Source organism: Perkinsus marinus (assembly GCF_000006405.1).
Source record: "Perkinsus marinus ATCC 50983 genomic scaffold scf_1104296948436, whole genome shotgun sequence".
In the NCBI taxonomy this organism is placed as follows: Eukaryota; Perkinsozoa; order Perkinsida; family Perkinsidae; genus Perkinsus; species Perkinsus marinus.
The window spans coordinates 183,879-209,475 of NW_003210195.1; the positions used below are offsets into that span (position 1 = coordinate 183,879).

At 47.2% G+C, this 25,597-nt stretch overlaps 13 protein-coding genes across 13 annotated transcripts; 9 read left to right on the forward strand and 4 right to left on the reverse strand.

The window, feature by feature from the left end:
- Window positions 1-632: 632 nt before the first annotated feature.
- Window positions 633-2,260, reverse strand: Pmar_PMAR005861 (transmembrane transporter, putative). Its single transcript, XM_002778685.1, has 3 exons — window positions 1,079-2,260; window positions 883-1,028; window positions 633-833 (listed from the first exon to the last, which is right to left on the reverse strand). Exons 1-3 carry the CDS (start codon window positions 2,231-2,233, stop codon window positions 797-799), a joined length of 1,338 nt encoding a protein of 445 aa, XP_002778731.1. The 5' UTR covers window positions 2,234-2,260; the 3' UTR covers window positions 633-796.
- A 90-nt stretch (window positions 2,261-2,350) lies between these two features.
- Pmar_PMAR005862 (hypothetical protein) lies at window positions 2,351-5,676 on the reverse strand (the record flags this gene model as incomplete). Its single annotated transcript, XM_002778686.1, has 17 exons — window positions 2,351-2,466; window positions 2,517-2,580; window positions 2,634-2,757; window positions 2,808-2,956; window positions 3,006-3,095; window positions 3,144-3,260; window positions 3,693-3,858; window positions 3,908-3,989; window positions 4,034-4,118; window positions 4,165-4,286; window positions 4,371-4,498; window positions 4,546-4,622; window positions 4,669-4,917; window positions 4,965-5,045; window positions 5,096-5,214; window positions 5,265-5,438; window positions 5,487-5,676. The coding sequence occupies 17 exons, from the start codon at window positions 5,674-5,676 to the stop codon at window positions 2,351-2,353; spliced, it is 2,133 nt and encodes a 710-aa protein (XP_002778732.1).
- Window positions 5,677-6,666: 990 nt separating this feature from the next.
- Pmar_PMAR005863 (Peptidyl-tRNA hydrolase, putative) lies at window positions 6,667-7,428 on the forward strand (the record flags this gene model as incomplete). Its single annotated transcript, XM_002778687.1, has 5 exons — window positions 6,667-6,726; window positions 6,773-6,843; window positions 6,948-7,053; window positions 7,101-7,256; window positions 7,339-7,428. The coding sequence occupies 5 exons, from the start codon at window positions 6,667-6,669 to the stop codon at window positions 7,426-7,428; spliced, it is 483 nt and encodes a 160-aa protein (XP_002778733.1).
- Window positions 7,429-7,534: 106 nt separating this feature from the next.
- Pmar_PMAR005864 (hypothetical protein, conserved) lies at window positions 7,535-9,872 on the forward strand (the record flags this gene model as incomplete). Its single annotated transcript, XM_002778688.1, has 11 exons — window positions 7,535-7,807; window positions 7,857-7,979; window positions 8,023-8,068; window positions 8,119-8,232; window positions 8,379-8,581; window positions 8,629-8,776; window positions 8,819-8,931; window positions 8,994-9,085; window positions 9,131-9,322; window positions 9,368-9,539; window positions 9,588-9,872. 11 exons carry the CDS (start codon window positions 7,535-7,537, stop codon window positions 9,870-9,872), a joined length of 1,761 nt encoding a protein of 586 aa, XP_002778734.1.
- Window positions 9,873-10,198: 326 nt separating this feature from the next.
- Pmar_PMAR005865 (hypothetical protein) lies at window positions 10,199-10,667 on the forward strand (the record flags this gene model as incomplete). The annotated part of the gene is made up of 2 exons (XM_002778689.1): window positions 10,199-10,427; window positions 10,475-10,667. Coding segments are annotated over 2 exons (422 nt in total), but the record flags the coding sequence as incomplete, so codon positions are not given.
- A 431-nt stretch (window positions 10,668-11,098) lies between these two features.
- Pmar_PMAR005866 (hypothetical protein) lies at window positions 11,099-11,492 on the forward strand (the record flags this gene model as incomplete). The annotated part of the gene is made up of 3 exons (XM_002778690.1): window positions 11,099-11,113; window positions 11,253-11,339; window positions 11,382-11,492. The coding sequence occupies 3 exons, from the start codon at window positions 11,099-11,101 to the stop codon at window positions 11,490-11,492; spliced, it is 213 nt and encodes a 70-aa protein (XP_002778736.1).
- Window positions 11,493-11,692: 200 nt separating this feature from the next.
- On the forward strand, window positions 11,693-13,347 carry Pmar_PMAR005867 (Rab2, putative; the record flags this gene model as incomplete). The annotated part of the gene is made up of 9 exons (XM_002778691.1): window positions 11,693-11,958; window positions 11,993-12,182; window positions 12,228-12,379; window positions 12,426-12,633; window positions 12,820-12,889; window positions 12,955-13,015; window positions 13,059-13,137; window positions 13,182-13,252; window positions 13,299-13,347. 9 exons carry the CDS (start codon window positions 11,693-11,695, stop codon window positions 13,345-13,347), a joined length of 1,146 nt encoding a protein of 381 aa, XP_002778737.1.
- Window positions 13,348-13,529: 182 nt separating this feature from the next.
- Pmar_PMAR005868 (hypothetical protein) lies at window positions 13,530-13,744 on the reverse strand (the record flags this gene model as incomplete). The annotated part of the gene is made up of 2 exons (XM_002778692.1): window positions 13,530-13,650; window positions 13,698-13,744. The coding sequence occupies 2 exons, from the start codon at window positions 13,742-13,744 to the stop codon at window positions 13,530-13,532; spliced, it is 168 nt and encodes a 55-aa protein (XP_002778738.1).
- A 63-nt stretch (window positions 13,745-13,807) lies between these two features.
- On the reverse strand, window positions 13,808-14,037 carry Pmar_PMAR005869 (hypothetical protein; the record flags this gene model as incomplete). Its single annotated transcript, XM_002778693.1, has 2 exons — window positions 13,808-13,881; window positions 13,928-14,037. Coding segments are annotated over 2 exons (184 nt in total), but the record flags the coding sequence as incomplete, so codon positions are not given.
- Window positions 14,038-14,258: 221 nt separating this feature from the next.
- Pmar_PMAR005870 (short chain dehydrogenase, putative) lies at window positions 14,259-15,649 on the forward strand (the record flags this gene model as incomplete). The annotated part of the gene is made up of 5 exons (XM_002778694.1): window positions 14,259-14,411; window positions 14,466-14,624; window positions 14,677-15,137; window positions 15,188-15,313; window positions 15,367-15,649. 5 exons carry the CDS (start codon window positions 14,259-14,261, stop codon window positions 15,458-15,460), a joined length of 993 nt encoding a protein of 330 aa, XP_002778740.1. The 3' UTR covers window positions 15,461-15,649.
- Window positions 15,650-16,957: 1,308 nt separating this feature from the next.
- Pmar_PMAR005871 (phosphatidylinositol 3-kinase class, putative) lies at window positions 16,958-20,533 on the forward strand (the record flags this gene model as incomplete). The annotated part of the gene is made up of 15 exons (XM_002778695.1): window positions 16,958-17,346; window positions 17,402-17,707; window positions 17,760-17,854; window positions 17,905-18,020; window positions 18,060-18,409; window positions 18,455-18,591; window positions 18,644-18,782; window positions 18,826-18,929; window positions 19,110-19,192; window positions 19,248-19,430; window positions 19,482-19,579; window positions 19,623-19,721; window positions 19,951-20,114; window positions 20,157-20,302; window positions 20,372-20,533. The coding sequence occupies 15 exons, from the start codon at window positions 16,958-16,960 to the stop codon at window positions 20,531-20,533; spliced, it is 2,571 nt and encodes an 856-aa protein (XP_002778741.1).
- Window positions 20,534-20,682: 149 nt separating this feature from the next.
- On the forward strand, window positions 20,683-24,930 carry Pmar_PMAR005872 (serine/arginine rich splicing factor, putative; the record flags this gene model as incomplete). The annotated part of the gene is made up of 18 exons (XM_002778696.1): window positions 20,683-20,792; window positions 20,839-21,043; window positions 21,098-21,229; window positions 21,276-21,402; window positions 21,447-21,679; window positions 21,734-21,859; window positions 22,231-22,329; window positions 22,390-22,485; window positions 22,540-22,634; window positions 22,697-22,930; window positions 22,976-23,095; window positions 23,201-23,323; window positions 23,386-23,655; window positions 23,713-23,929; window positions 24,042-24,122; window positions 24,164-24,219; window positions 24,682-24,757; window positions 24,808-24,930. 18 exons carry the CDS (start codon window positions 20,683-20,685, stop codon window positions 24,928-24,930), a joined length of 2,523 nt encoding a protein of 840 aa, XP_002778742.1.
- Window positions 24,931-24,963: 33 nt separating this feature from the next.
- Window positions 24,964-25,370, forward strand: Pmar_PMAR005873 (hypothetical protein; the record flags this gene model as incomplete). Its single annotated transcript, XM_002778697.1, has 2 exons — window positions 24,964-25,165; window positions 25,222-25,370. The coding sequence occupies 2 exons, from the start codon at window positions 24,964-24,966 to the stop codon at window positions 25,368-25,370; spliced, it is 351 nt and encodes a 116-aa protein (XP_002778743.1).
- Window positions 25,371-25,597: the final 227 nt, after the last annotated feature.

A 25,597-nucleotide genomic window follows, 5' to 3' on the forward strand; every position in this document is an offset into this window, starting at 1 on the left:
CAATGCATGAACCGTGGCTCAAGGGTTTGGTAGTAATCTGACGTGGAGCTCTTCGTCGCAGCTAAGTTGAAAGAGTTGTTTACTCGAACATTATGGGTCAACCTATGGGTCTCGACGTTTTACAATTGTGTAAGAAAAACCGAGAGCGCAAGGTTTGGATGACATGCAGGAATCGACATAATTGGCGATTCTCGCAATAAAAAGGTTAACAAGAGCGTTGTGAAGGGAAGGCCTCCCTGGGCGAAATCCGAGAGTTTCAAACATCATATACAGACAGACCGTTGTCAGCCTTAACATCCCATTCACTGAGATCCCACCATGTTCGAAATTGAACCCTACCTCAACCAGACTGGAAACGGAGTTATGCCGAGATAAAAGTAGAGTTCACACTCCATATCCCAGCAAACCAACACCAGTGAATGCCATCATCGGATTAGCTGTTGCCACAAAGATAGACAACCTGACACTGCGGACCACCATAGAAAAGGATTGGAAAAGTGAAAGGGAGGCTATTTGAAGAGTGGAACGTTGGCGCGAGTGTTTCAACTTTCGAATTTGTTCAGTAGTAAAATCTACAACACAACTCAATATGTATGGGAAGGGAGATCGATAGGCCGCCGATAGCTACCAAAAAGACCTGGTTCGCTACGGCTATGAATGAGCTGAAATTTGAATAGGATAATACCTTTGAGGGAATTGACGGGAAAACTTTAGATGCCAGTGAGGGGAACTCTTGGGCCATCTGACGATTGAACAATCTTGTTCTCAAACTGTAATAAGAATCTTCGGTCGCTATTCATTTTCTGGACACGATATTGTGGATCGAACCATACCTGTGATGACTGGCGTAAAAACGACACGAGCCTTAGCAGTTGTACTCACAGTCCGTAAACGAATGTGAAAATGGACAATGCAAAAATGAAGAGCTCTGCCATGAACTTGATAATTCTCTTCTGGTATATTCCTCTCATGCCATGAGCATTGATAAGGCAGGCCTTCCAGTAAAACAACAGGGGCAGCAGCATAACCTGAAGATGAAGGCATGCCAACTCAGCGCAGTCTGAAGACGATATCTTACATTGGGCATGCCACACACTGATCCGAGCAAAGATATCATGTCCGTTACACCGGGTACAACAGTGGCTAATAAAGCACATATTCCGACAAGGACGGTTCTGACAACATATACTGTGAACTTAGGCGCCTTAGCCGAGATTAGCTTCTCGCAATCAGTGGCAACGGGGAAAAAGAGTGCAAGGAAATGAGAAGCACAGAGGATAAGGATACATATTATTATAGCATAGCCCTGGGCATTGAGGGTAGATGATGTACCCGATATAGCAGTAACAATATCACCATACTTAGCGATGGAATTACCGAAACCTCCGTAACCCGCTACAGTGAGGCATATGTACACAGAGAAGATGATAACAAAAGCACCATAGAGAGAAACACCAACCTTGTCGGGCTTTTCCATATTATTCATTACCGATGGTATCATGGCAGTCAAACCGAAGGATGTCATAAGGGTACCAAAGGCAGCCCCAAGATCGGAAAAATTGAATAATGAATAGGTTATAGGGTCACCCGTATCTCCACCACCAGCAGCCAGCCTGTTGAAGCCAGCTACAAGTACCACAGCAACAGTCGCAAAGACTGATATAACACCACCAATAGACAACCATGCTATCAACCTCATCGACCTTATCCATACAAGGAACACCATAATAGCTGCATAGATGAGGATCCAACTACTACGATTCAGTACTGGCCATATTCTAAGGGTATTATCAGCGAACAATACGAGTAGTACAACACAGAGACCAAGCATAAAAATATCCATAGTAACTATAACGGAGGCTCTACCAATAGTGCCGTAAGTCATATACCCCAAGGACTGGTAGGAAGGGAATACTCGATTGCCATGAGAATCAGTCGAAGCATAGGCCTGGCAGGCATCAGCGAGATGTTTCCCCATCCATAATGATGATAAACCAGCGAGGAATAACAGCACGTAACCACCTATCCATCCTGCCTGTTGCATAACGAGAGGTAAGCCTAGTATACCAATACCAATACAGATCATAACCAGGTTAGCCATCGCTCCAACCGTGGTGGTCTTGCCTCCTCCTTTGGAACTACTCTCTTCTAAAGAGCTTTCCTGCTTTACTTGATAGTTGAAACTATCAGTCGAAGAAACCACCTCGATCGAGGACCTGCTGCTGCTCGTCATGATGGCAGGCCCAAAACAGAAGCCCTTAGTAGCACCTTTAGCCAATCCCATAACACAGCACTATCAGGAGCACAGTGAAACTATCAGATGGACGTCGAGGACATCAGAAGGAACACACTATTCAGAGTCGCTGTCGTCTGAGTCATCATCATCGGATTCCTCCTCCTCCTCATCCTCATCCTCCTCTATCTGCCCTATCAACTGCGCCATTAGGGGCAGTTCTTGGTATGCATCTGCAGAGATAAGGTGAATAAAGTGGGTACTAGGCTTCTAGGATACCCACCAGGGGCACGACTCCACCATGCTAAGAGGTCCTCCTTACTCAAATAGTCATTAGCGTACATGCCCTGAGATACAGTGATGGGTTAGGATGGAACACCGCAGAGGTCAATGTTGTTACCCATATAAACAGACAACATTCCTGCTTGAAGTCCTCTCCATATTGGGAACCCCAGGCAGCATCACAAAGAATATCCAGAGCCTCTACCCACCACTCTGAGAGGCCTGACTGATCTGTCAAGTAACTGAAGATTGAGGCATTCGTGAGCAAGTGGGCTGCCGCCAGCCGACTTACAGCTCTTCAAGAGCATTATCCCAATACTCGTAGAATGATGCCACGATGGGCTGTTTAGGTTTGCTACTATTGCTATCAGTAGTAAGGATCTCACAGCATACTCGTGCAAGGGCCAATACAGTAGCCGTCAATAACTCTGGTAGAGGGGCCTAGACAGGAGTAGGCACCACCACCACCTTCAGACACCAGCACTACTACCTGCTCTGTAGTCCGATATATTCTCAACTGCTGACACACATGTGATACATCCTGCTTCTCGTCCCAGCCCTCCTTAAAGAAAGCATATACCTGGAGTATGAGGGTTATAAGCTTGCGTTATGACTATGGTACTATAACCTCAGTCCTGAAGCCCTTCTTGAATGCATTGTCTCCACTCAACGACTCCCCAACATCATCGTCATCCTCGATAGGCTCTTCAGTACTCACAGACCCCGGCCTAGATGATCTAGCGGCCTGCAAAAAGCAACAATAAGGATACTACGAGGGCTGCCATGCGCTAACGGCGAACAACTTGATAGCCTTACGTGGTCCCCACAAGGCTCTCATCACAGTGCAATTCGCGCAGCACGAGCATTCCATGTAAACAAACGCACTGCTGTACGTATGTTAGTTGTGCGTAGGAGGTTACAACTTCAAGGACTCTTTGATAAGGATTCCTCATTCGAGATTTCCCTAGTACGGAGTCCCTAATACAGACTCCGGATTCCCGAGTGACTTTCGTCATCACATATCAAACAAGACCGAGCTAAAATTATACTCGATATGTAGTCCATACCACCGCTCGATATGTCCATACTAGAGGACGACATTGAAATTTGGAAGGAAAAACCACCCCGTGAGGGATTTATAAACGCATCCGACTCCTCTTGCTATGCTCTGAAGTACCTCCATTTTAGCAAGTGCCTGGGCTGTATCCGGCAATGGGGACTCAATGGTGATTCCATCCACTGGAGGGGCCCTAACCGATGTAGTGATAGTGCCCTCTGGAGGGACCACTACACACTCGATAGTTGTCGATGGTGATACAGTGGATCGGGCATGGAGGATAGACCTGTAAGATTCCTTTGCACAAGAGCGACGATACTGATGATGATGACTACCTTCTGATAATAGACCCTGCTTCTACTACAGCATCCGGCCCTATAATGCTACTCTCCACGACAGCCCCTGCTCCAATCGTAGCTACACCAGGAATATTAATTGTCCGTTAATCCTCGCTCTACTACCTCCAGGAGCAATGTAGCACTGCTGGAGTTTAGCTGATACATCAATGGTGGCCCTCGTATCAATGAAGGCGACTTCTCCATTAACCTAGTAGCGCAAGAGTAGTAGCGGATAGAAGGACACCTGGTATCACCTCAGTTATATCGCTACATGCTTGGCCACCAATACCCCATTTAGAATCCTTGCTACCAAACAGATGCCTGGACTCTACGTTATGACTGGGCCAAGGGGTTAGGAAGTCTCTAGGTGACTTATCTATCATCATTGTTACTGCCGCCTCGTAGTATGTACCTATATACACTCTGCTATGACGACACTGCTGTCCATATAGTAGCATACGTGGGCTAGTGGCTCGGACCAGTTGATGTGGGAGTGGTGGCACTACGCATGCACCAATCCCAAAGGGGCATACGCCATCATCAAATTTGGCACCAATAGTGAGTTTAACCAAGTCGTCCCGAAGAGACCTGAGACGCAACTTTCGAGAAACTTCCCCGCGCTAGTATTATGGTACTTATAGTCGGCTTCTTCTTCCAAAAGGCGGAATACATCAGGTGAGAATACATCCCCTAGAGAACCATCGCCTTGTACCTGACCACGATTATCGTCCCTCAACCCATGTAGTGTAAATCACTACCCCTGTTCGATAGCGTATCTCCTGGAACTTCGAGGTGGAGCCGAATCCCCAGTGGAGAAGAGGCTCAGACAGTCCAACGGTTGTGGAGGACGACTCCTCAGCCGACCAGTGCAGCAACTCTCCGGTCATGATACCCTGCTGTTTCAGGTTATCACCGAGTTCTCCCTTGGCATCCCCGATACCTCCTGTACCCACCACTATGTTCGTTAGAATATCGTCAGATGACGTTGATTCAGTCGAAGCCGACACCTGAATCAGTGTATATGCTCATTGTACTCCTCGGGGGACGGTGTTACAAAGATCCTTGTCATAAGATATTCCGATTTGGACACCTTCCTCCTGGATGAGTGGTATTCCAGTATACTATCGTATATAGGCTGACATAGTCCATATCATCAAAATGTGAACGTACCACTGCCAATATTACCTTGACAACACGTGGCTGTGCTAGGGAGTCTCCCCTCAAGAGAAGGAAATCCTGCTGAGCCAATGGGCACTGAGTTACTCCGGAACCGAATGCCCGAAGTACTTCGCAAATGGACGAGCCTGATAGGAATAACCCTGACCCCCTGTTAACTCACTACCACGTTCATTACATGTATCCGGCACACTACTAACAGTCATCCTCTTGCTACGTGTAAGATGGTCTTCTACTGTTGGCGTGTTGCACTGACGGCATAGGACATATACACTGCCCAGATTGAGGGTGTCTAGGGCTAAGTCGACAGTACGTTGAAGTAGAGTGGTGCCACCAGGCAAAGGTAGGAGCCCTGAGTAGCTTACAGTAATGACTTAGTACCATCAAGTAATATCATTACCCGCTATCCTATCCACCTCGGGTCCTTCACCGAATATTGTATTAGTTTGACAGCCCTCATCGAAGTTCTCGGCTAATACTATACAAGCGTTAACTCTATATTGTGAGGACGTAGGATCGTCCCCGGTATCCACAGCGCCAGCTTGCTGCTTATTGGCGCCACCTTTAGACCCTCCTCTCTTGCCACCCATATCAATGAGCAAATAACTACAATCAACTACGACCGCCCAGGTCACAACTTACTCTCTCCGTGATTGTCCTTAGCCCTGTGTAGGACGAGAATGCTATCCAGAACGTTCTGTCCACCGCTACTACCACTCGGCTTCTCACTGGCTCAGCACAATGATATGTGCGGTTGCCATCCGTCTACATCGCTTTTTAACACTAGAGCTATTACTCGGATGTACACCGTCCGATGAGGAAGACACCATGGTGGCGGGCGACTCGCTCGGGGCGAGAGTTACACAACCGTGCTGCTACGTGACTACTGAGGTTAGATCATAGACGATCTATAACGGTTTCATAGAAGAGAGTGTTGTTGAATCCCCAACACCGCAGAGGTTGGATATCTCATTGATGTTGAAGAGGGGTGACACCCCGCCTCGCGTCACACGATACGCATGATTGTGCACGACTTGGAGGCAAACTTGGATGTGTATTGCCAAACTCGTGTGGAATATTGCCATTCTTGATTGTGATATAGTCTGCCGGTGTCAAACATGAATTCTCACTGTCAATCTTGACTGTAACATATCTCGATTGTGACATACTTGAATTCTCAAACTTGCTTATAATATTGTCATTCTTGTCTGCTCACTTGTCAAACTTGCACGGGAAAAGGTGTAGAAGGTACATGGATGGTTAGGATGTTCTCCGTGTTGAAGTGTTGCCATGTCCGTTATAATCCGATACATCGACAACGGAGAGCGGCGGTTACCGCATCCACACGACGCCTCAAATCGGACGTTGTATCACCGCCCTCGTCGTCCAAAGTACTGATAGTCTTTCTTGGTAACTATGGTCCTAAATTCGAGGGTACACGACATAATGCTGGCTTTGAGGTTGGCGATAGATGTGCCAGCTTATTGGGTTGTACCACTCCTCGGCCATTTCGTAGTTGTAAGCGATGGCTGAGTGATGTGTGTGAAGTGAAAGGTTTAACCTTCGATTATCTACTGGATATGCGAGGAGATGACCTCATCGACAGGAGGAGCGACAGGTCGAAAGAGGCCACTGATAAGGTACTAAACTACCTGGTATGCTTGGTATCCGTGGCTGCTCATTCAGAATGGGGTTTGGCGACCGACGTTGGAAAGTGTTAATTTGCTCAAGCCTCGGACTTTCATGAATCGCTCTGGGTTAGCTGCCGGGCCAGCATTATCCGATCTGAGGCTAAGAGCTGATGATAGAAACTCGGTGATGACACCGCATTCTGGTTGGGAGGATTCCTTTCCTTGGGTAGGCAGGTCCTCGTTGTGTGTGATGATTTGACTATACCACTGGGACAACTGAGAATGAAACCAGGTGGTAGTAGCGGTGGGCAGAACGGTTTGGATAGCATCATAAAAGTAGCCCAATTTCTAATGGAAAATGCCGAGCTCATCTCGTCACCAAGGTAACGCGTACGGAGGAGGTGGCACGTCTAAGGATAGGCATGGGGAAGAGAATGATAGGTGGCAGCTTGGAAAAGGTTAAACCTAGCTTAGCTCTGGGCAAGCTCAATGCTGAGGAACAGGCTCTCTTTTATGAGGTCTCCAAGTATGCTGCACAGGTAGTAGTCGAGGTAGGATGGAATGCGTGTTGTTGGGTGACATCACATTGTGGGTTGTGGGGTCCTGAGTACATTTGGACAGGTCATCCGGGTTTGGCTCTTTCGTGGCTTCGATTTAGCTGCCAACTTGGCAAACACTATCAAGTTGGATAGACGGGATGAGAGGGCTTGATAGAGCTGCTGCATGATGTTGTTGTTTCCTTGCTCTATACAATCCTTGTGTTCTTGTCATAGTCGTCTATCATCGTATGGCCATAGTTGAACAGTGGTGATGTTTTATGCCTGTTATGGCACCTCACCCACTGGACACCCTTACTGATTCGTATTCGACAGTCGCATCACCGAGCTGTCCAGAGGAGCCTCCTCGTCTTGAAACGGATCCCACACCACCCGTCGATCCTACAACAGTACCTGACCCCAGTGATGATGGTGCAGCTGATGAGGAGAACCATCCTAGCACTACTGCTGTTGCAGTCCATGCATCTAGTGACTCCACTGAACCTGTGTGTGGAGAGGATTGGAGTGATGCCCGTATAGCGGCTCGAGTTGAGGTGATAACACTCCTCCTGTAACTGCATATCTATCGAGTGATATGTGTAGGTGAAGTATACGTCTGAAAAGGGCAGGTGCATGTTCAGTCATGTAGATGGAGATCTCATGCATCCTGGAGATATAGTCTTTGCCGAGTCTCCACTGCAAATAGTCACACCAGACACCTGCCCTGTGAGTACAATGTAGGTATCAGTGCGGAAGGTGTCATCATTAGGTCCTGTACGAGTGGCTCAAACTGGAGGAGGCTGACCTCTCTTTGGGTAGGTGTATACCTGGCTGCTCATATAGCTGCTCTATCACCTCCTTCCAGAGCTACCTATTGTATGGCATATGGCAGCATTGTCATCATTATTGTTCCTCAATGAGGATAAGCTAGCACGTTGCTATGATAAGTGGACTCCTCCTATCGATGCTCCTACTAACGGTATGACATCACGCCATACCACATGCTCACCTACAATGGCATTCTTCAGAGTCGCAAGGCCAACCGTCGAGCAACTATCCGAATTGTCAAGAGATGCTCCACCGGTTGGTATACAATCACATAGAGGCAATACCACGATGCGATAGAGAGCCATGGATGTGGAAGCTTACTAAGCTGGATGCTCGTGACTATGTACATCTCTTGCTCACATGGAGGTACTCACCCACACACTCACACACGCTGCTGTTCATATCTGCCTATGCACAGGTTCAACTCGTTTGGCCATCATACTGTGGCTGATGGGTTGATCATGTACGATAAGATATCAATGCTCAGCCACTCTTGCGAGGTGTGACTCATCACCGCCTTATAATATGTGAACAACAGTACTCTCAGGCTACTTGTTGTTGGCACTATGGCCCAGAGGACTCGTTCGTGTTGAGAGCAAGAGTGCCAATCCAGCCTGGTGATGAGTTGACCATATCCTATATTGGAGATGAGGAACTCTTCAAGAGTACCAACGTACGGAGACAGCGCTTGCAAGGTGAGCTATTCTACTCAGCCACGTGTAGGGTGATAAGTGTAGGTTGGTTATTCACCTGTCATTGCCATCGATGTGATGAGCCCGTCGACTATGCTAGAGGGCTAAGATGTATCCAATGCCATGCAGGAGTAGTATATCCTTACACAGAATGGAAGGTGAGGAGATGGCGTGGTGTATGTATCTACAGGCCTCAATGCTTCAGAGCGTTCAACGCCAGGGGAGGCACCGATGGTGCACCTCACCTTGCACATTCTGTAGAACACAATTGGATGAATCTGATATGGAGGAGATGGAGACTCTCGAGCAACAGTAGTATTTGTCGGCTGCAGGACTACTGATGATAGTATTGACTAGATATGAAGAGCGGCTCGCGGTTACTGATCCCAACGATGAAGCCGATATCCAATTGGTGTATGGTGAGGGTATGAAGGTCTTCTCTAGAGGATGTCATTGGATACTGCACCAAATGGATGTATGGTTAGCGACATTATGCAAGGATGGATCTGATTGGCTAGGGGCATCGGCTCATCAGACGGATAAGGCTGAGTAATGACATAATCCTGAGTATGTAGTGTATACAGTCTGGTATAGATACCTATCACGAGTAACACCTCTTGCTAACTATGCCTATGCATGGTGCTTCGAGGAGATAGCTGATACCTATCTTAACTTGATTGCTGCATCTACCTCGTCATCTCTCATCACTAAGGCTGTCTGCAACCAGCTTCTCATGCTTTACGAGCGTTCCTTTTATATGCTAACGGTACTATATCTAGTACTATTCCCTTTGTGTCGACGATGGTAGTGGCAGATACTCTGTGGTAGCGACCATACATTCACTCAGTCGGCATTGTCCAAGTGGTCCAACGTGAGGAACATCATGCTGAGCATCGACTCGGAGCTCTCCCCAACCACCACAACGGAGGTGGCGGCAGAGAGTGGTACTGATACGATGGTTGGACGACAATTAAGTGACGATATCGATATTGCGGATGATGATGGTGTCGTGGGAGCTTGCTCTCCTCTGACGCCTTCCGACCATCAACAAGCAACTACTGGAATGCCAGAGCAACAATCTGATCACCATCCGATCTAGTTTCACTGGAGACCTCTCATGAGTTCAGTTCAGCGTGCGCCGTTGATGCTGATATGCTCAGTATGGCAATACTTCGCTTCAATGCCCTCTCCTATCGCTCTATCATCAGTACTACGTCTTCACTAGAAACTCACAGATTCTTCGCAACTAGAGGGAGAACGCCACAGCATCAGAGCATAGATAATGCTGATGCTCAAGTTCCCACATCCACAACGGCTTCAGACACTAAAGTCAGCAAACGGGCCACGAGTGAGGCACTGTTCCTTGAGTGCCTAGACGAGGTAGTGGGGTCTCATTATATTGGTATATGACGACGCTTGTCGTAGATACGAAGAAGCCGTTGCGACACTGATCCGGATATACATACAAGGCCTGCAATTGCTATCGAGAAGCTTACTCAAGAAGAGACGGAGCTAACTCGGAAACTATTCTATCGACTGGATGAGTTCAACGACGATGAAACCCCACAGAAAAGAGAATGGCGTGTGGCCCAGAGACAGCATAAGATAGACCCTTACTGGGATCCTTTCGTTACGCAGCTTGACCATACTAAAGGTAATGGCTTGCACACGTCTACTATTTGTATTGTTATGTTACGTTAGATAAGTTACTTGCTGATTTTGAGGAGTATGCTAGAGTGGCCTCCGCTGCTGAGGCCAAGAGAACCAGGGTTGCTATAAGGAAGAGCTTACTGCAGTTCAAATTACGATATGATTCATATTCCAAACAATATAGGAAATGGCTCAATCGTGGACCGGCGGAAGAGATACCAAAACCACACAAGATGGAGCAGAGGTGGGTGAAGGCCAAGTCTCTAGTCTGTGTTGATCTGTGTTGCCTATCAGCTTTTGGGAGCCCTCGCCTCTGCAAAAGCAATTAGCTAGAGAGCAGATGCATTGGCGTAATGTGGATGTACTACAACACTATAGGTGATACGATTCTACACCCAAATAGCTCATAGTATCATGTTATCAGAGCACAGAATGGATATATACATCCAAGGCGAGTAACGATGCTCTCTAGGAAGAAACAAGCAGAAATGGTTAAGGCAGTATGCCGAGCTGAAGTCATGTGTGTTGCACCGTACGTGGGCAGTAATTCATCAATGCTCTCGTAGCCCGATAACAGATATGACTGGGTTCCTAAGGTGTACCATACCTTTCCTATCATGGATCCTGTACAATGGTTAGTATATCGACTTAGTAGACTTGCTGTACCCCAGCCACATGCCTATCGGACAGGTATATCGCTCTCTATGCACCGGTCCGATAAGCTTTCTTCAGACCCAACATCACCGAAGCCTAGAGTATCCCAACAGCGTGCTGATGCAATGCTACAAGTAGGCGTTGACTAAGGGGTTGCGCTCCCACCATTGAGCAGGTTCTGAGCACCAAAATAGCACCAGAGTTGGATTATAGCTACTGGCTCAGAGAGAAGCAGCGGCAACAGGAAAGCAAATTACAGCATGTAACTATCACGAATGGTCCCCAACGATAGTCGTTCATACAGGAGGATGTGTACAAGTCAGAAGGAGTGAGCGAGAGAAGGTTTGATGCCAAGCTGAGAGAGTTCCGTCGCAAGGCGGGAATACCGGAGAGGAGGGCTGTTGATGAGGAGTAATGAGTGTGACACATCAATCATGTTGTCGTGTTTCATCATCATCATGATGATAGTTTCTGATATAATGCTATTAACGGTGTCATGTTAGTGAATGCGGATTGAGGTAGTCTGTAGATAACAATTGATTCTCTCCTGTATTGATGAGGTACACCTCGGATAACTCAGTATGCTCGTCTGTGGCATCCAGCGAGCCATCACAAATGGCGATGGCTGCTGCTGCACTGTCCTTATCACCGATGAGGCAGCGGAAGCAAGAGAATGAATATGATATACGGCTCAAGATCATTATAATAGGGGACGCTGGATCCGGAAAGTCATGTATAATACGACAATTTCTCGATGGTGTATTCAACGACCAATCTGAGCATACTATAGGGGTAGAGTTCGCCAGCAAGGTCATTAAGGTCAATAGCAAACGGGTGAAGCTACAGATATGGGATACAGCAGGCCAACAGAGGTGTACAGGGTGAAATAGGGCAGATCCATGTGCCTCTGATCAGGTACCGTAGTGTAACACGGAGTTATTATGGAGGTGCAGCTGGTGTGGTACTATTGTATGATATCACATCAAGAGAGAGCTACAACCATCTACCAGGATGGCTTCAAGATGCTCGATGTCAGACAGGCCAGAAAGACTTGTCTGTGGTCATATTAGGAAACAAGAAAGACCTTGGGTCTGATCAACGAGAGGTGGGCCTTTACTAAGCTCGAGGATATCCACATGATCAGTACAAGGTATCCTTTCTTGAGGCAAGTCGCTTCGCCCAGGAGAACTCGGCTTTATTTATGGAGACATCAGCTGCTACAGGAGAAGGTGTACAAGAAGTATTCCGAACACTGACTACTCGTATATTCAACAAGATCGATGAAGGACTACTGGATCCACGGTATATTCGTCGATTACAACAGATGATTGTGTGGAGCCCTGTCTAGATCGATAACCATTCCTCCATCACCATCTCCTCATCCTCCTCCACCACCACCTGTCGCCACACAAGATGATATATACAATACGAACACTGCTGGTGGGATAGTTCCCACACCATGGTGTCTGCCAGCATTGCTAATAGCGTGCTGGCGTGGTGAAGAGGGAAAAGATGGTACGCCAATGAAGAGGATGGGTCATGAGAATGATGACATGGTAGAATGAGAGTACTACTGTCTAGGCATGTTGTGTAAAATTGGAGTATTAATACGAATGTTGTGTTGTCGTTCTGCTACTACTACCATTAAGGGGTGAGTTGTCCATTCCTTGCCATTGCTTCTACTCGGCATCATCACTTTCATGTCAATATCAAGTTCGATCATAAGAACATCACCGGCTCAGTCCACTGTAGATGCCAGTGCTGTTGCTGCTGCTCATAATGATGAACCCACTCCATACCTATCGATGCAAGGTGACGATGATAGTAGCTCTATCGTCTATGGCTATCATGTATGAATCATACGATGCTTCCCTCAGCAAATAATCGGTTCTTCGTTGGGCGAGTCAATCTCGAGAACGACATAGCAACTCTCATGACGTGATAGACTTCTCTATCGAGCTTGCTCCTGTTGATGGAGTAGATATGACCATCAGTCGATCGAGATGCCTCTGTCACTACTGCCAGATCCTTTGGTAGCAGGCGAGGTTATGAGTATGAAGGTGATATGTAGATATACGAGGATTAGCAAAATCATCGATATTAGGTAAGTCGAGACCCTTCCGTAGAGGATAAGAGAATGCAAAGGATATTCCAACTACAGAATGATATTGCTGAGTACTTACCACCTTACTTCACAGAACTGGAGCATCTAGTATGGTAGATACCTCAGGGATAAGGACACATTGGAGCAGGGTGACGATGCTCTTTGAGTTGAAAATAAACTACAGCTACCCCGTTAGTGTTGTGTGAAGAGTATATCACCATGGTCAACGACCATTCTCTGGTACCCCGCCCCGCGAAAACCATCGTTCTCCCCTTGACGTGATAGCGTTACTATTGAAGAAATAACAAACGTATTTTGTAAACGATGAAACATGTAATAGATTATCCTTCACTTATCAGAAGTACTCTGCCCATCATCGCCCGCATGCCCGTCTTGTATCGCTCTGGCTGCACTCTTCTGGGCTTCCAAGCGTTTATCGAGACGTGCCTTGGCTGCTTCTGCTTTAGATCTGTACTATGCAGTCAGCCAGGTAGCTGATACAGCAAGCATCAGTACCTTTCCTGCTCAATCCAATCGAAATCATCAGGCCTCAGTTTATACATGGTTCCTGCGGTCAAACCTGGTAGACGGAGTAGTCACATAGGCCAAGCAATTCCATCACTCACAAGCCATGAATATAATAATGGCCCATGTGAAAAGGAAGTGAGCTAGTTCGTCAGGAAATCGTCGAGGCCGTCCTCTGAAGAAGATGATCCTTCAACGATATGAGGTAGAGAGAGAGGAACCTCATAAACTTATGAAAGTCCTCGCGAGGTATGTCTGTCTGGTTCTGAGGTGCGGCAGCAGGCCGACGATAACCATGCAGAGTAGGTACACGGGGACGATGCGCCTCAACCTGACGAAGTCACCGTAGGTCATAGCTCTCGATAGCCAACTATACTACCTCTTCCCATGGATCTATAGGCCTAGCACTGAAGGCTCTCCTTAGGCTAAAAGCCAAACCTCGACAACTGCTCAGCCCTCGCCTTACAGACCACATGCCAAACATATCGATTGTTTGGGCGCACGCAAACGTCTCACAAGCACGTAGTACACTGGCTCATCCTCTTCGGAACAATGCTCGGTACTATCCTAATTCTTATCGGCGCCATCTTCGTCGCAACTAAGCTATACCAGCTTGCATGCTGGGTACGCTTCTACTTCATGTTGCCCCCACCAGAGCAACTTAGAAGGAAATATGAGGAGCCTGGCAAACGACCCTTCGCAATGGTAGTAGTATCATCGTTGGAAAGTGTTGAATGATGATGATGATGCTTGTAACAGGTTAGTGGTGCCACTGGTGGTATTGGCTTTGGTTTTGCTCATACTCTTGCCTTGCGGGGATTCGGTGTAGTCCTCGCCAGTCGTAGCGAGTCCAAATTGGAGGAGTGTGCGAAGAAGATCCAAGATGACGTTAAGGCTAAGGGGAAGGGCCCAGCTGAGGTATTCGCACTGGTATATATGGAGTTAGGATTGTTGTCCTCATTTTTGTCAGATCATTACTGTTGTTTGTGATTTTGCTACACCTACCGAGAAGTGGCTACCTGCTCTGGTTAAGGCCTGCGAGGGTGTTGACCTATGCTTACTTGTCAACAACGTTGGTGTGAACAATCCCTTCCCACAGTTTTTTACTGATCACACTGATGAGGTTGTCGAGGATATTATCAACGTGAATATCCGTGCTAATACATTCATCACCAAGGCCTTGCTCCCTCAAATGGTCAAGAGGAATAATGGTGGAGCAGTGCTATCTTTTGGATCTATGTTTGGCCCTCTTGGAGCCCCTATGTTGGCACCTTATAGTGCTAGTAAGGCATATGCTTACTCCTTCAGTTTATCCTTATATGAAGAGTATAGGGCTAAGGGCATTGATTTCCTCGCTGTTAATCCTGGTTATGTTATGAGCAACATGAGCAAGCTTAAGAAGGAGAGTTGGCTAATTACCTCCCCCATGACGTACGTCAATTCCTCCTCTACTCTCTTTACTACTATGTTTTCGTATTTAGATGTGCCGACACTGTACTCCGACAATTGTCCTTCCCCGACCAGGCTGGCTACACTTGGACTGCCACCCATTGGGCTCATCATCTACAGTATTGGGCTGCAACTCGTCTAGTGCCCGAGCGCCTCAGGTAGCTCTGCTTACTCCCATACAAAAGTCATGTGTAGTATTGCTCTATCTCAGATTACAGCAGATACAGAAGATTCATGTTAAGATCAACAAGGCAGCGATGAGGAAGAAGGCCCGTGAGGAGGCCGAGGCTGCCAAAACCCAGTAGACAACGCCTCCTCATCACCCCTCGGCCAGCAGGGTATTCGACTACTCACGGTGACCCTAGTTGATGATAATCAGGCCATTGGGGTTACAGTTGCTGGGATCATCTGTTTCCTCGACTTGCCATAGTAGTTTCTACATGATGACGGTAGCTAGCGTCATTGGGGTTGGAAGTTGGGTTGGCTTACATCCATATGCCATCACTTCAAATCTTTATTCGGATTTCTCTTAAACACCATTGTATTGAGTTTGGAAGTGCTCCTCCTTGGCAATGCTGTACTAGTCTGGACATATACTCACAGTAGTAGGATGTTTGTATCCCTTAAACCACACCTGTAATGATGACCGAACAATTAGGAGGTCGTTATGCGGCCTCTGAGAGTAGTATTGTAGCATCTCCCTCATCTTCGGTCGGGGGTAGAGCTACTGCAGTCATTGGTGATGCCACGTCAACACTGCCTTCTTCTAGCAGTGGTGGGGGTCAAGTATGCAAGTTTATGTAGTGCCCTACTACTGCCCCATGTATTACCATGCTGGAGCATCCTAGGTACTCCTGTGATGTCCCTCTGTATCTATCACTCAGTGTATGTGGAGTGATGAATCGTGTATCGGAGTCTACTATGTGGTAGGATAGAGTATTGCCGAGGTTGCTGATAGTATAGTGGTGGTTGATATCAGGTGTAGTGTGGTGATGGATCTTATGGTAGATGGTAAGGTAGTATGCAATAGGAGTACATATGGTGCACCACTCCAGACAGTATCTACACCAACAGGAGTAGAAGAGTCTTGGGTAGCTGCACATACCCAACCTCGACGTGATGAATTAACACTTGGGACGACATATCCTGTAAGTGCTTGGGACTCCTACAAATCAATATACCTCCATAAGATACGTGAGCTGCCTTCCACTGCTACCCTTGTCATTACGGTCAATCGCGTTAGCCATCACTTTGAATGTGTTGGTCAGTGTGTATTGCCAGTGTTCACAGAGCGTGGTGTACTTAGACAGGGGCGTAGGATCATGGAGCTTTATCAGGGAAGGGATCGGCCGCCACTAGACCAGGACGGAGTGTTGGCATCTTGTCCATGGGATACCCATCATCGCTATCATTATTCTCATGCTCCCACTCGTGATGTTGTTATTGGTGGTGGTCTCGATGTCGGTGAGAACTCTAATAATAGGATATTCACAGAGGAGGGGGATGATAGTGTGAAGGAGGCATTGATAGTCGACTATGAGGCTGAGTGTACATCCAGAGCTACCGGCAGTATTACACCTGCTTCACCATCGCCACCACCCAGTAGCGATGTTATACATACACTGCTGAACAGTGAGAGGAGATACATCATTATAGAACTAAACCCGAAGACCGAGGCTCCAGTGCTGTACTGTTCTGTTAGGCCGAAGGAGCCTGTTCGGACAACATTGCTAGCAGCAGTGCCACCATCTACTCGGTTGGTGCCTTCTAACACTATTCCATATCCGACCAGTATACCTTGGATGCTAGCCCCTACTGATGGGATCAGAGCTGTCCCTCGGTCTACTGCTATTGATGGCATTGTCGAGGGGGTAGAGGCTAAGACTGCTCAGATGCTGGCTATTGAATCCAGCGGTCTGGGTAACGGGGCTGCCGCGCCTTTTGTACACTTCATACCTGTTGTTGATTATGAGGCCCATCGTATCCATCCTAGTGCTATTAAAGCTGATAAACTATCTAGGAAGTACACAAGTAAACTACCACATCTACCAAAGGGACAGAGTAATGTAGCCGCAGCTATAGCAGCCGCACCCAGGCCATCAGCTGAGGAAAATAGGGCCCTAACTCGTCTTGTCCGTCTCCCTGTTATCTCTCAGCCTCTCACTCTTGGCCAGAAACATATTCTCCTGAGGTGCGGCGCTTAGCAGGGAGCTCGGATGATCATAGTACTGTCTGTCTATGAATAGGTACTGTTGGGGTTTGAGTAAGCAACCAGAAGCATTAGAACGAGTAATGCAGGCGGTTGATTGGAATGATGTCGAGGAACTAGAAGAGGCTCAAGCACTCCTAGATGCTTGGGCACCATTGGGATTCGATGATGCACTATGTTTGCTAACCCCAACTCCATCTCCAGTGGAGACTCCTGGGGCTGTGGCTATTCTGAGGCCACCACCACCTCCTGTATGGTATTATGCAGTATCACGTCTAGAGGCTACATCTACTGATGATGCTATCTTATCCCTTTATCTACTACAGCTAACTCTTGCACTGAGGTAGTACCATCTTGGCTGAGTTTCAATGATATCTTCAATGCTATGTGTTCAGATACGAGAAGCCTTCGATGGCACCGTCACTCGCCACCAGTGATGGCGGTCAGCAACCTCAGCAGCATATTCGTGAGGACCAGGATTCAAGTGGAGGTAACGTCGAGGTATCTTCCACTTGATGACTCCCCAATGTGGATAATCAGGGACCAGTACTGGTGGTGGAGGAGGAGGATTCGGTAGGAGGCCACTAGCACAGTTCCTTGTTCGAAGGGCAACGAAGTCTTTGCCTATTGCTACAACTCTATTTTGGATGTTGCAGGTAGTCTCTTATTAGTGTGGATTCACACCTATATTGTAGGCTGAGAGACGTACACCATCTACTAGCAGTGCATCCACGGCTGCGCCTCCGGTCGTCCAACGGAGCACCACCCCTATGTTGGTAAATGCTAATACCTCTTCACTACACGTTGCTCGCGATGCTACCACTGTACCAGCAGAGGCGGGTGATGGTCTGTCCTCTGGAGGCGAGGCGAGCAATGGGCCTCCTTCCAGTGGTGGCTCTGTCGTCAATGACCACAGAGGAGGAGAAGGGCTCCTACCATCTTCACCAGACACCTCACCGATTGTTGGAGATACCTCACCATCCTCAGCAGCAGGTGGCAACGGTGCTCAGGAGGGCCGACCTGTTGATGTGAGGCCTTCACTAGGGTATGACCTTATGTTGGGTTGGACAGACTATTGCTTCATCATTAGGAACACATCCTTCGGTGCTGGTGATGTGTCGGAGCAGGAGATGGATCCAGACTTGGCTGGCTTCGTCCGCCCTGAGGTTCCTTCCTCAGCTGCAGCAGCAGCAGCTGGTCAGAATATCGACATATTCAGTCTCACTGGTAATACCTAGGGCACTATCATGTGAATCACGATAGCATTCCTATAGTGTAGCTCAGCATCTTTGGCGTGAGTTGGGTCGAAGTGAGACACAGAACCCACAAGGTCCGAGGATACGTGAGGCGATAGAGGCCCAGTGCGCGTTGAGACAACGCTTGCTTGATGTGGCTAGAGCTGTTAAACATGCTGGACGGTAGGTCCCCATCAGTTGTATATGAGATCACTGCATGACGTAGGTCACGTGACTCGATTGATCGACGTAATGCCCGACTGAGGGAAGCTCTCCAGGGCACATTCACTGCATCGGGAGATCCCAGTGCAACAGGCAATAATAACGGCAGTGGACTCTAGTAATAGTGTTACGATGTATTATATCCGATATACCTCGGTATTAGCGCTGACCTTACGCGTCCAATACCATCAGCCATAGCCCCACCATTACCAGTGGACCCGAGTCTACGTTTGGTCAGAGTTGACTCTAACAGGAGCTTTTGTATCAAGAGTTCGATGATGCCTATAGTATTGACCTGTGAGGTTAAACCGACAGGACCGGACTACCTTGCTGCTACGAGTAGGAGCTCGTCCAGCGGCACTGAGTTGGTGGTACGCTAGGTTACGGCTTGATCTTGTGTGCCGCTTACTGATGTGATGTTTGCAGAGACATCAACGTTGGAGACAACAACAACAGCAGCAACAACAACAGGTTGGGAAAGATATAAGACAGTACATGTTCAAGGTGGGGGATGATCTTCGACAAGACCAGCTCATATTACAACTGATAACGGTTATGGACACTCTGTTCAAGAAGTATGGTCTAGATCTTCGCCTTACCCCTTATAAGGTAGTAGTAACGACTCTCCTGTTGTCTGCGTCAATATCTGTGGTTGATAAGGTTGTGGCGCTATCACCCCGTGATGGTATGATTGAATTCGTTTCAAAGAGCAAAACACTGAGCTCAGCACTACGAGAGAACGGCAACAACCTCATGACGTATTGTTACTACTCGTTGTCGAGCGTTATCCCCTTTGCTCAGGTATTTCAAGCATTGCGCCAAGGCAAGTAATGGAGCTCAAGGCACTGAGTCGACCAGACTGAAGGAGATTCTGGAAACATTCTCGCGGAGCTGCGCTGGGTAGTAGTAGTAGTAGAGGGGTAGTAGTAGTAGAGGGGTAGTAGTAGTAGTAGAGGGGTAGTAGTAGTAGTAGTAGTAGTAGTAGTAGTAGTAGTAGTAGTAGTAGTAGTAGTAGTAGTAGAGGGGTAGTAGTAGTAGAGGGGTAGTAGTAGTAGTAGTAGTAGTAGTAGTAGTAGTAGTAGTAGTAGTAGTAGTAGTAGTAGTCTTGAATGAAGGTATGACAAATCAGGTACTGTGTCATAACGTATGTGTTGGGTATTGGTGACAGACATCTGGATAATCTCATGGTAGACGATGTGGGTCATATGTTCCACGTTGACTTTGGGTATATATTTGGTCGAGACCCTAAGCCCCTACCACCACCTATGAAGCTATGTAAGGAGATGGTTGAAGGTGATATATACTCCTACTGTACAACATTGAGGATTATCTCAGGTATGGGTGGGCAGAACTCTGAGTATTTTAGGCTATTCCGGCAATATTGCTACTCAGCTTATCGCATACTGAGAATGAATTCAAAGCTTATATTGAGTCTAGTAGGCCTAGTCCAAGGAGCTAATATAAAGGATCTCGTCGAACAGGTAGTACTATGTACCTGATGATGGGTATAGATATCTTGTCCTTCTGTTATGGTTCATGGTGCCGTTCAGGATCCACAGATGGTATTATCTAGGATGGAACAGAAGTTGGCTCCTGAGATATCCGAAGAGGAGGCAGAGTCCCGCTTCCTAGGCCTTATTAATGATTCAACTAATGCACTATTCCCTGTTGTTATGGAAAAGCTTCATCAATGGGCTCTCTATTGGTCGTAGTATACAAGAAATATCTTCACATCTATCATTGATCATCTACAACTGAGTGTGCTGTAATTTTGAAAACATGCCGTTTCTCATGTGTTAATATTTGTTGAGTGTTATGGGGGATACAGCTCTATCCATGTTCAAGAGCCTCTTATTACATAATGGACGTCGACAATATCCTTACGGTGCCTAAGGTGGCTACCTGGTGTAAGGGTGTAGTAGCTAAGCTTACTCGAGCTACAAGCAATCCATTGATGCAGAAATATCTTGGGTAAGAAGCCTTGTCAACCGTGTACTAAGTATGCTGTCATTCGTAGGTATGTTTCCCAGCGACTAGATGCAGGAGAGTATACCTCCCCATCACAGTACTGGGACGAGCTGTATCGAAGTATTAATGCTGTGGAGGATCCCGTAAATCAAGGACGGCTGAACCCCACGATAGAGGAGGATAAGGTCACCTTCAGAGGTTTTGAGACTGTATACAGCTTAGCAGCATTGGATCCTGACGACAGAGCCATCTATGTGAGCAGTATCATTCTTTTATCATCGAAGCCCAAGGGTTGATGTCCTCCTCAGTTCGAGAGTTGGTTCACAGAGGATGTCGATCATTCCCGAGCTGGAGCCTCTGAAGTGAAGGCAGCTCTAGCCGAGTGTGATGTATTCTTCAAGGATATGTCAGATGAAGATGTGGATAAATGCATCGATATAGTGAGTAGCTGCTAACATGGTTATACCCGATCTTTCTATATGTGAGGTACGGAGGAATGCTGGAAAATTTCCCGTTGACTCGCGTCACTTCTTGGAGTCGTTTCCTGCACCTGGTACCATGCATTACTCACGTCGGAAGGCAGCTGACAAGTCCAAAGAAGGGATTGTAATAGGTATTGAACAAATCATTGGAGTGAGGGCCATTAGTATTGAATAGGTGATGGTACATTATCCGATGAGGAGATGGTAGAGAGGAGAGTGAAGTCTGCCATGAGTAAAAGGCTTACTGCTGAGGAATTACGAACAGATATAGAGCGGACTATGGACACTGAATTGAGGGCAAGCTATGGTCCTTTGTACACTACACCATCGGGGGCTCTAGTGAGGGATGTGTATCGGGAACCAATTGAGAAGGATGAACCGAAGAGTAGCAATGATATAGACATTAAAGTGGGCATGGAGTACAGTTATGTGAGGTCATCGAGTTGTTGGATGCTTCTTCAGACAGCTAACGATGGCAACAGCAGCAGTAGCAAAGCCAAGACTACAGCTGAGTTGAGAGCTGAGGCAATAGAGACATATAAACAGAGGAAGGCAGCCTATTATGAGGCATGCCCATTGAGTCTTGATGTAAACTATAGAAAATGAGTCCTCTATCGGCACAGATGCGGTAAAGCATCGTCCTAGTAGTCACATAATATGATAGCCATCGTGGTAATCGTCAGATAGGGGATATATGTGGGACTCGTCGTTGTCTCTCCTTGTGCTTCCCGCAGTTCTAGCGTCATCGAGAGATATACTTATTTCGAACCCGATATTCGTACTCCCCATGTTCGTACTGACCTCTATTTTCAGTTGATTTCTCATTGCCCATTGTCTCACCTCGTTCATACTGTTCGTGAGCTGCTATTTCTTGGTGATACTCATGCCGTGAGGACGAACTACTTGGTACGAGTCAACGATGAGGATGGTTCTCTCCATGCTCCTCTGTTCCTCTTTAGGTACATCTCTGTAGCTGTATACCTATACAACCCAAAGTGTTATGGACTATCCTCAAGGATGAGGTTATGTGGTGTAGTCCACATTCCGGAATGGAACTCGTAAGGGAGCATCATCATCATGTGGATGATCCCACTTGGACATGTTGGTGCACTATCTAGGCTCTGCGTAAGACGAAAGCTTTGAAGGTAGTGGACGATGATGACAACGATGGGGCTAGCAAGAAGTCATATATACCGAGGGATCTTATGAAGCAGGTGACATGATGGCGAGTTGTAGAGAGCATGAATAAGTCATCTTAACATTATCAGATAGAACACCTTATACGGGATCTTGGGAGCAGTGCTACCGTGGATAAGCTCATGAGACAGTTGGATTGGGGGAAGAACTCTCAGAAGAAAGAAAGGTAGTCATAGTAGTAGTATTAGTAGTGTTAGCACTCCTCTTACCAATACTACTGTTGCTTAGGTTGGGACCTCTACGTGAAGTGCTTGCTCGACTCCCTCGAGTATTCTACGAGCCTGATTACATGTTCTTGCGACAGTCACTCGAGGGTGTAGTGGCATGGCCTGAAGATGATGATGACAGAACCGAAGAAGCCAAGATACAGGAGATGACCTTCAACTTCGACAATTGGTGCCGACTCAATGTTAATAAAACGGAAGTGGCCAATAACTTGGTTACCATGCTCACCACACCGGAGTAAGATGATTAGTCTCGAAGCCCCATCGTGACAGCATTCTTCAGGAGCTGCCCTCAAAGGCGTTATCCCCTGGATACAGCTAGGGAGTATCTAGCTACTAATGGAGTTAACCCTGACCATGAGCTACCTCTACTGACCGATCTATTCGTTCCTGGCAATAATATGTAAGTAGCTTGAGCAGCAACAGTAGTAGCAAACGCGTTGGATCGTATCTAAACAGTATCGATTACCATGCATCTCGAGGTATAGGAGCTCATGGTATTCTGTAGTTACCTTCGTAAAGGATACGAAGATGAAGCCTCTCCAAGTGTTTCAACAGCATCAGAGAAGGAGGAGGAGGAGGAGGAGGACCGAGTATCCGAGTATATTTACTCTACATTGAAGAAGTCGCCGTAATATGATCCAGGAGGGATGCTGGTGGCTGCGGAATAATTCCGAATCCTACCTTATGTAGGTACCGAGCCATCGATGCTGATGCTTTACGTAAGGTCATCCGTGATAGCTTTACTTTGGAGGAGAGTAAAGGCTTTGAGGCATCAATTACCGACACCATTAAGGAGGGCCTCATCCCTCATCCAACGCCTTCAACATCTTCATCAGAAGGAGTGGAGGAGAAGGAGGCTCGGGCTGGGAGTCCCCGAATAGACTCTAGCGTCTCGGAGATGGAAGGGAGGGCACAAGCTCGTGGTTTGTATCGGTGTTTCTTCCACGATCCACTTAATATGTAAGATGAGCGTGTGTATTCTCTTCCTCTTACTCGATAGTTACCTTCCTATTACAGATACCTGGCTGCTGATGCTGAAGAGTTCCTCTCTATCAAGTCTGATACACATTCGTGGAATAGACGGAAAACCGAGAAGATGCCAGACTTGAAGCCACTCCCAGAGAGCGAGGTGGTTAAGGCACCCGAGCCTCAAGTTGTTGTCAAAGATGAGGGAACATCGTCAGCACGTCAAATGCATCCCTTACGTGCTGGGCCCATCTCTACTCCCCTTCCGGTATTACGCCATAACCCTCGCCCTCCGTCATAGTACAAACGTTTTTCTATTCAACGCCCGTCTTCCGCGTTAGACTGCATGCTTAGAGAGGCGGGGGGTTAGGTAGTTGTAGTTCAATTGGTACCCCTTCTCCATTGTTATTGTCGAAGACATCATGAACATTGGACAACTCAACGACCTCTTCAGCGTTAAGGTATGATGAGACATATTATCAAGAGTACATTGCTATTGTAGGTTGATGGTATCGATGAGAGGGTGAGGAAGGATGACCTACGTGAGGCCTTCTCGAAGTAGTACTACCTTACCTGATAATGTTTGATACTAGTGATGAAACTCTGAGAAAGGAGCAGTGGAGAACAGTAGCACAATCAAGGCTAGAATGCTCATAGATTCGCCTCGATGATCATAAGGATCATGAACCGAGGCATCACTCGATGAACCCGCAACCAGCCAGCTTCCGACCGACAGTTCGGTATCTAGTACAATACGTGGCTGCTGCTGCTGCTGCTACTATTGGCAGTCAAGTCGATGTTCCTGTTATAATCCCGGACATTACCAGCCGTGGCTGTTGATCCTTTAACTTCTTCTTTCCCGTGCTGCGACGGCGGCGGTGGCCGTGGCTCTTCCTGCTGTTGTTGTGGCTGCTGCTGCATACAGTAGGACATCGGTATAGCAATATTAACAGCCCACTACCGCGCTCCTACTCAGATCACTTTATGTTGCATATGTAGTCTCAAACGTTTCCTGTTCAGGTTCGGTGAAATTGGAGATGTCTTCATTCCAGTCGATCGTTATACTGGTGTTAGTAGGGGATTCGGCTTCGTCAGAGTACGTACAGTCAGTGCCTACTTCTTTTAAGGATTATTCCTTATAATCAGTTCTATGAGCGTCGTGATGCTGAGGATGCCATTCGCGATATGGATAATAAGGAGTTCCAAGGGAACCGCATTACAGTAGCTGCTGCCATGTACAATAAGGAGAGTAGTTATGGCAAGGGGTGAGTGCTGCTATTATCACTGCCATCTACTACCACAATGCATCATCACGCTCTCTGGTCAGGGGTAAGGGATACGGTAAGGGTGGCTATGGTGGTGGATACGGTGGTGGACGCTATGGTGATCGTTCTTATGATCGTTATGATGATCGTTATGGTGGCGATAGTCGCTATACGAGTTCTGGTCCCTCTCCTTATGGAGGGGATCGTCGAGGTTCTTCGAGGGACAGGAGGAACTCCAGGTATAGTGTGTCACACTCATTATCATTACTAACACCTGACCACCCCTTGTTGTCAGGGATCGTTCCCGATCTCCATATGAACGTCATCGTGATGATGACAGTCGTAGCAGGAGTCGTTCCAGCGACCATCATACTAGTCGTAGACGTGACGACAGCCGGAGTACTTCACGGAATGATGACAGCCGTAGTGATCGATAAGATCTGAGTTAGCCTTCCTGGTTGCTATAGACGTAAAGCAAACGTGTTACTATAGGAAAACACTGTTGCACATGACCATAGCCTGAGCAGCAGCAGCAACAACTCCATCACCCTTCCACGTTTATGGTCACACCAGGGATACTATCCCTCATCATCAGTACCATCACTCACAAGACAGATAACTATTGTATATTCACTGGGTATGTTATCGTGTTGGTAGTCTTCTCAAGTGGT

Bases quoted from the DNA above. Each gene is read 5' to 3' on its own strand.
- Pmar_PMAR005861 (XM_002778685.1), bottom strand. From the start codon at position 2,233: ATGACGAGCAGCAGCAGGTCCTCGATCGAGGTGGTTTCTTCGACTGAT. The intron at 1,029-1,078 runs GTAAGATATCGT...CTTCATCTTCAG, and splicing joins CAGTGTGTGGCATGCCCAAT to GTTATGCTGCTGCCCCTGTT. The intron at 834-882 runs GTGAGTACAACT...CAGTCATCACAG, and splicing joins TTCACATTCGTTTACGGACT to GTATGGTTCGATCCACAATA.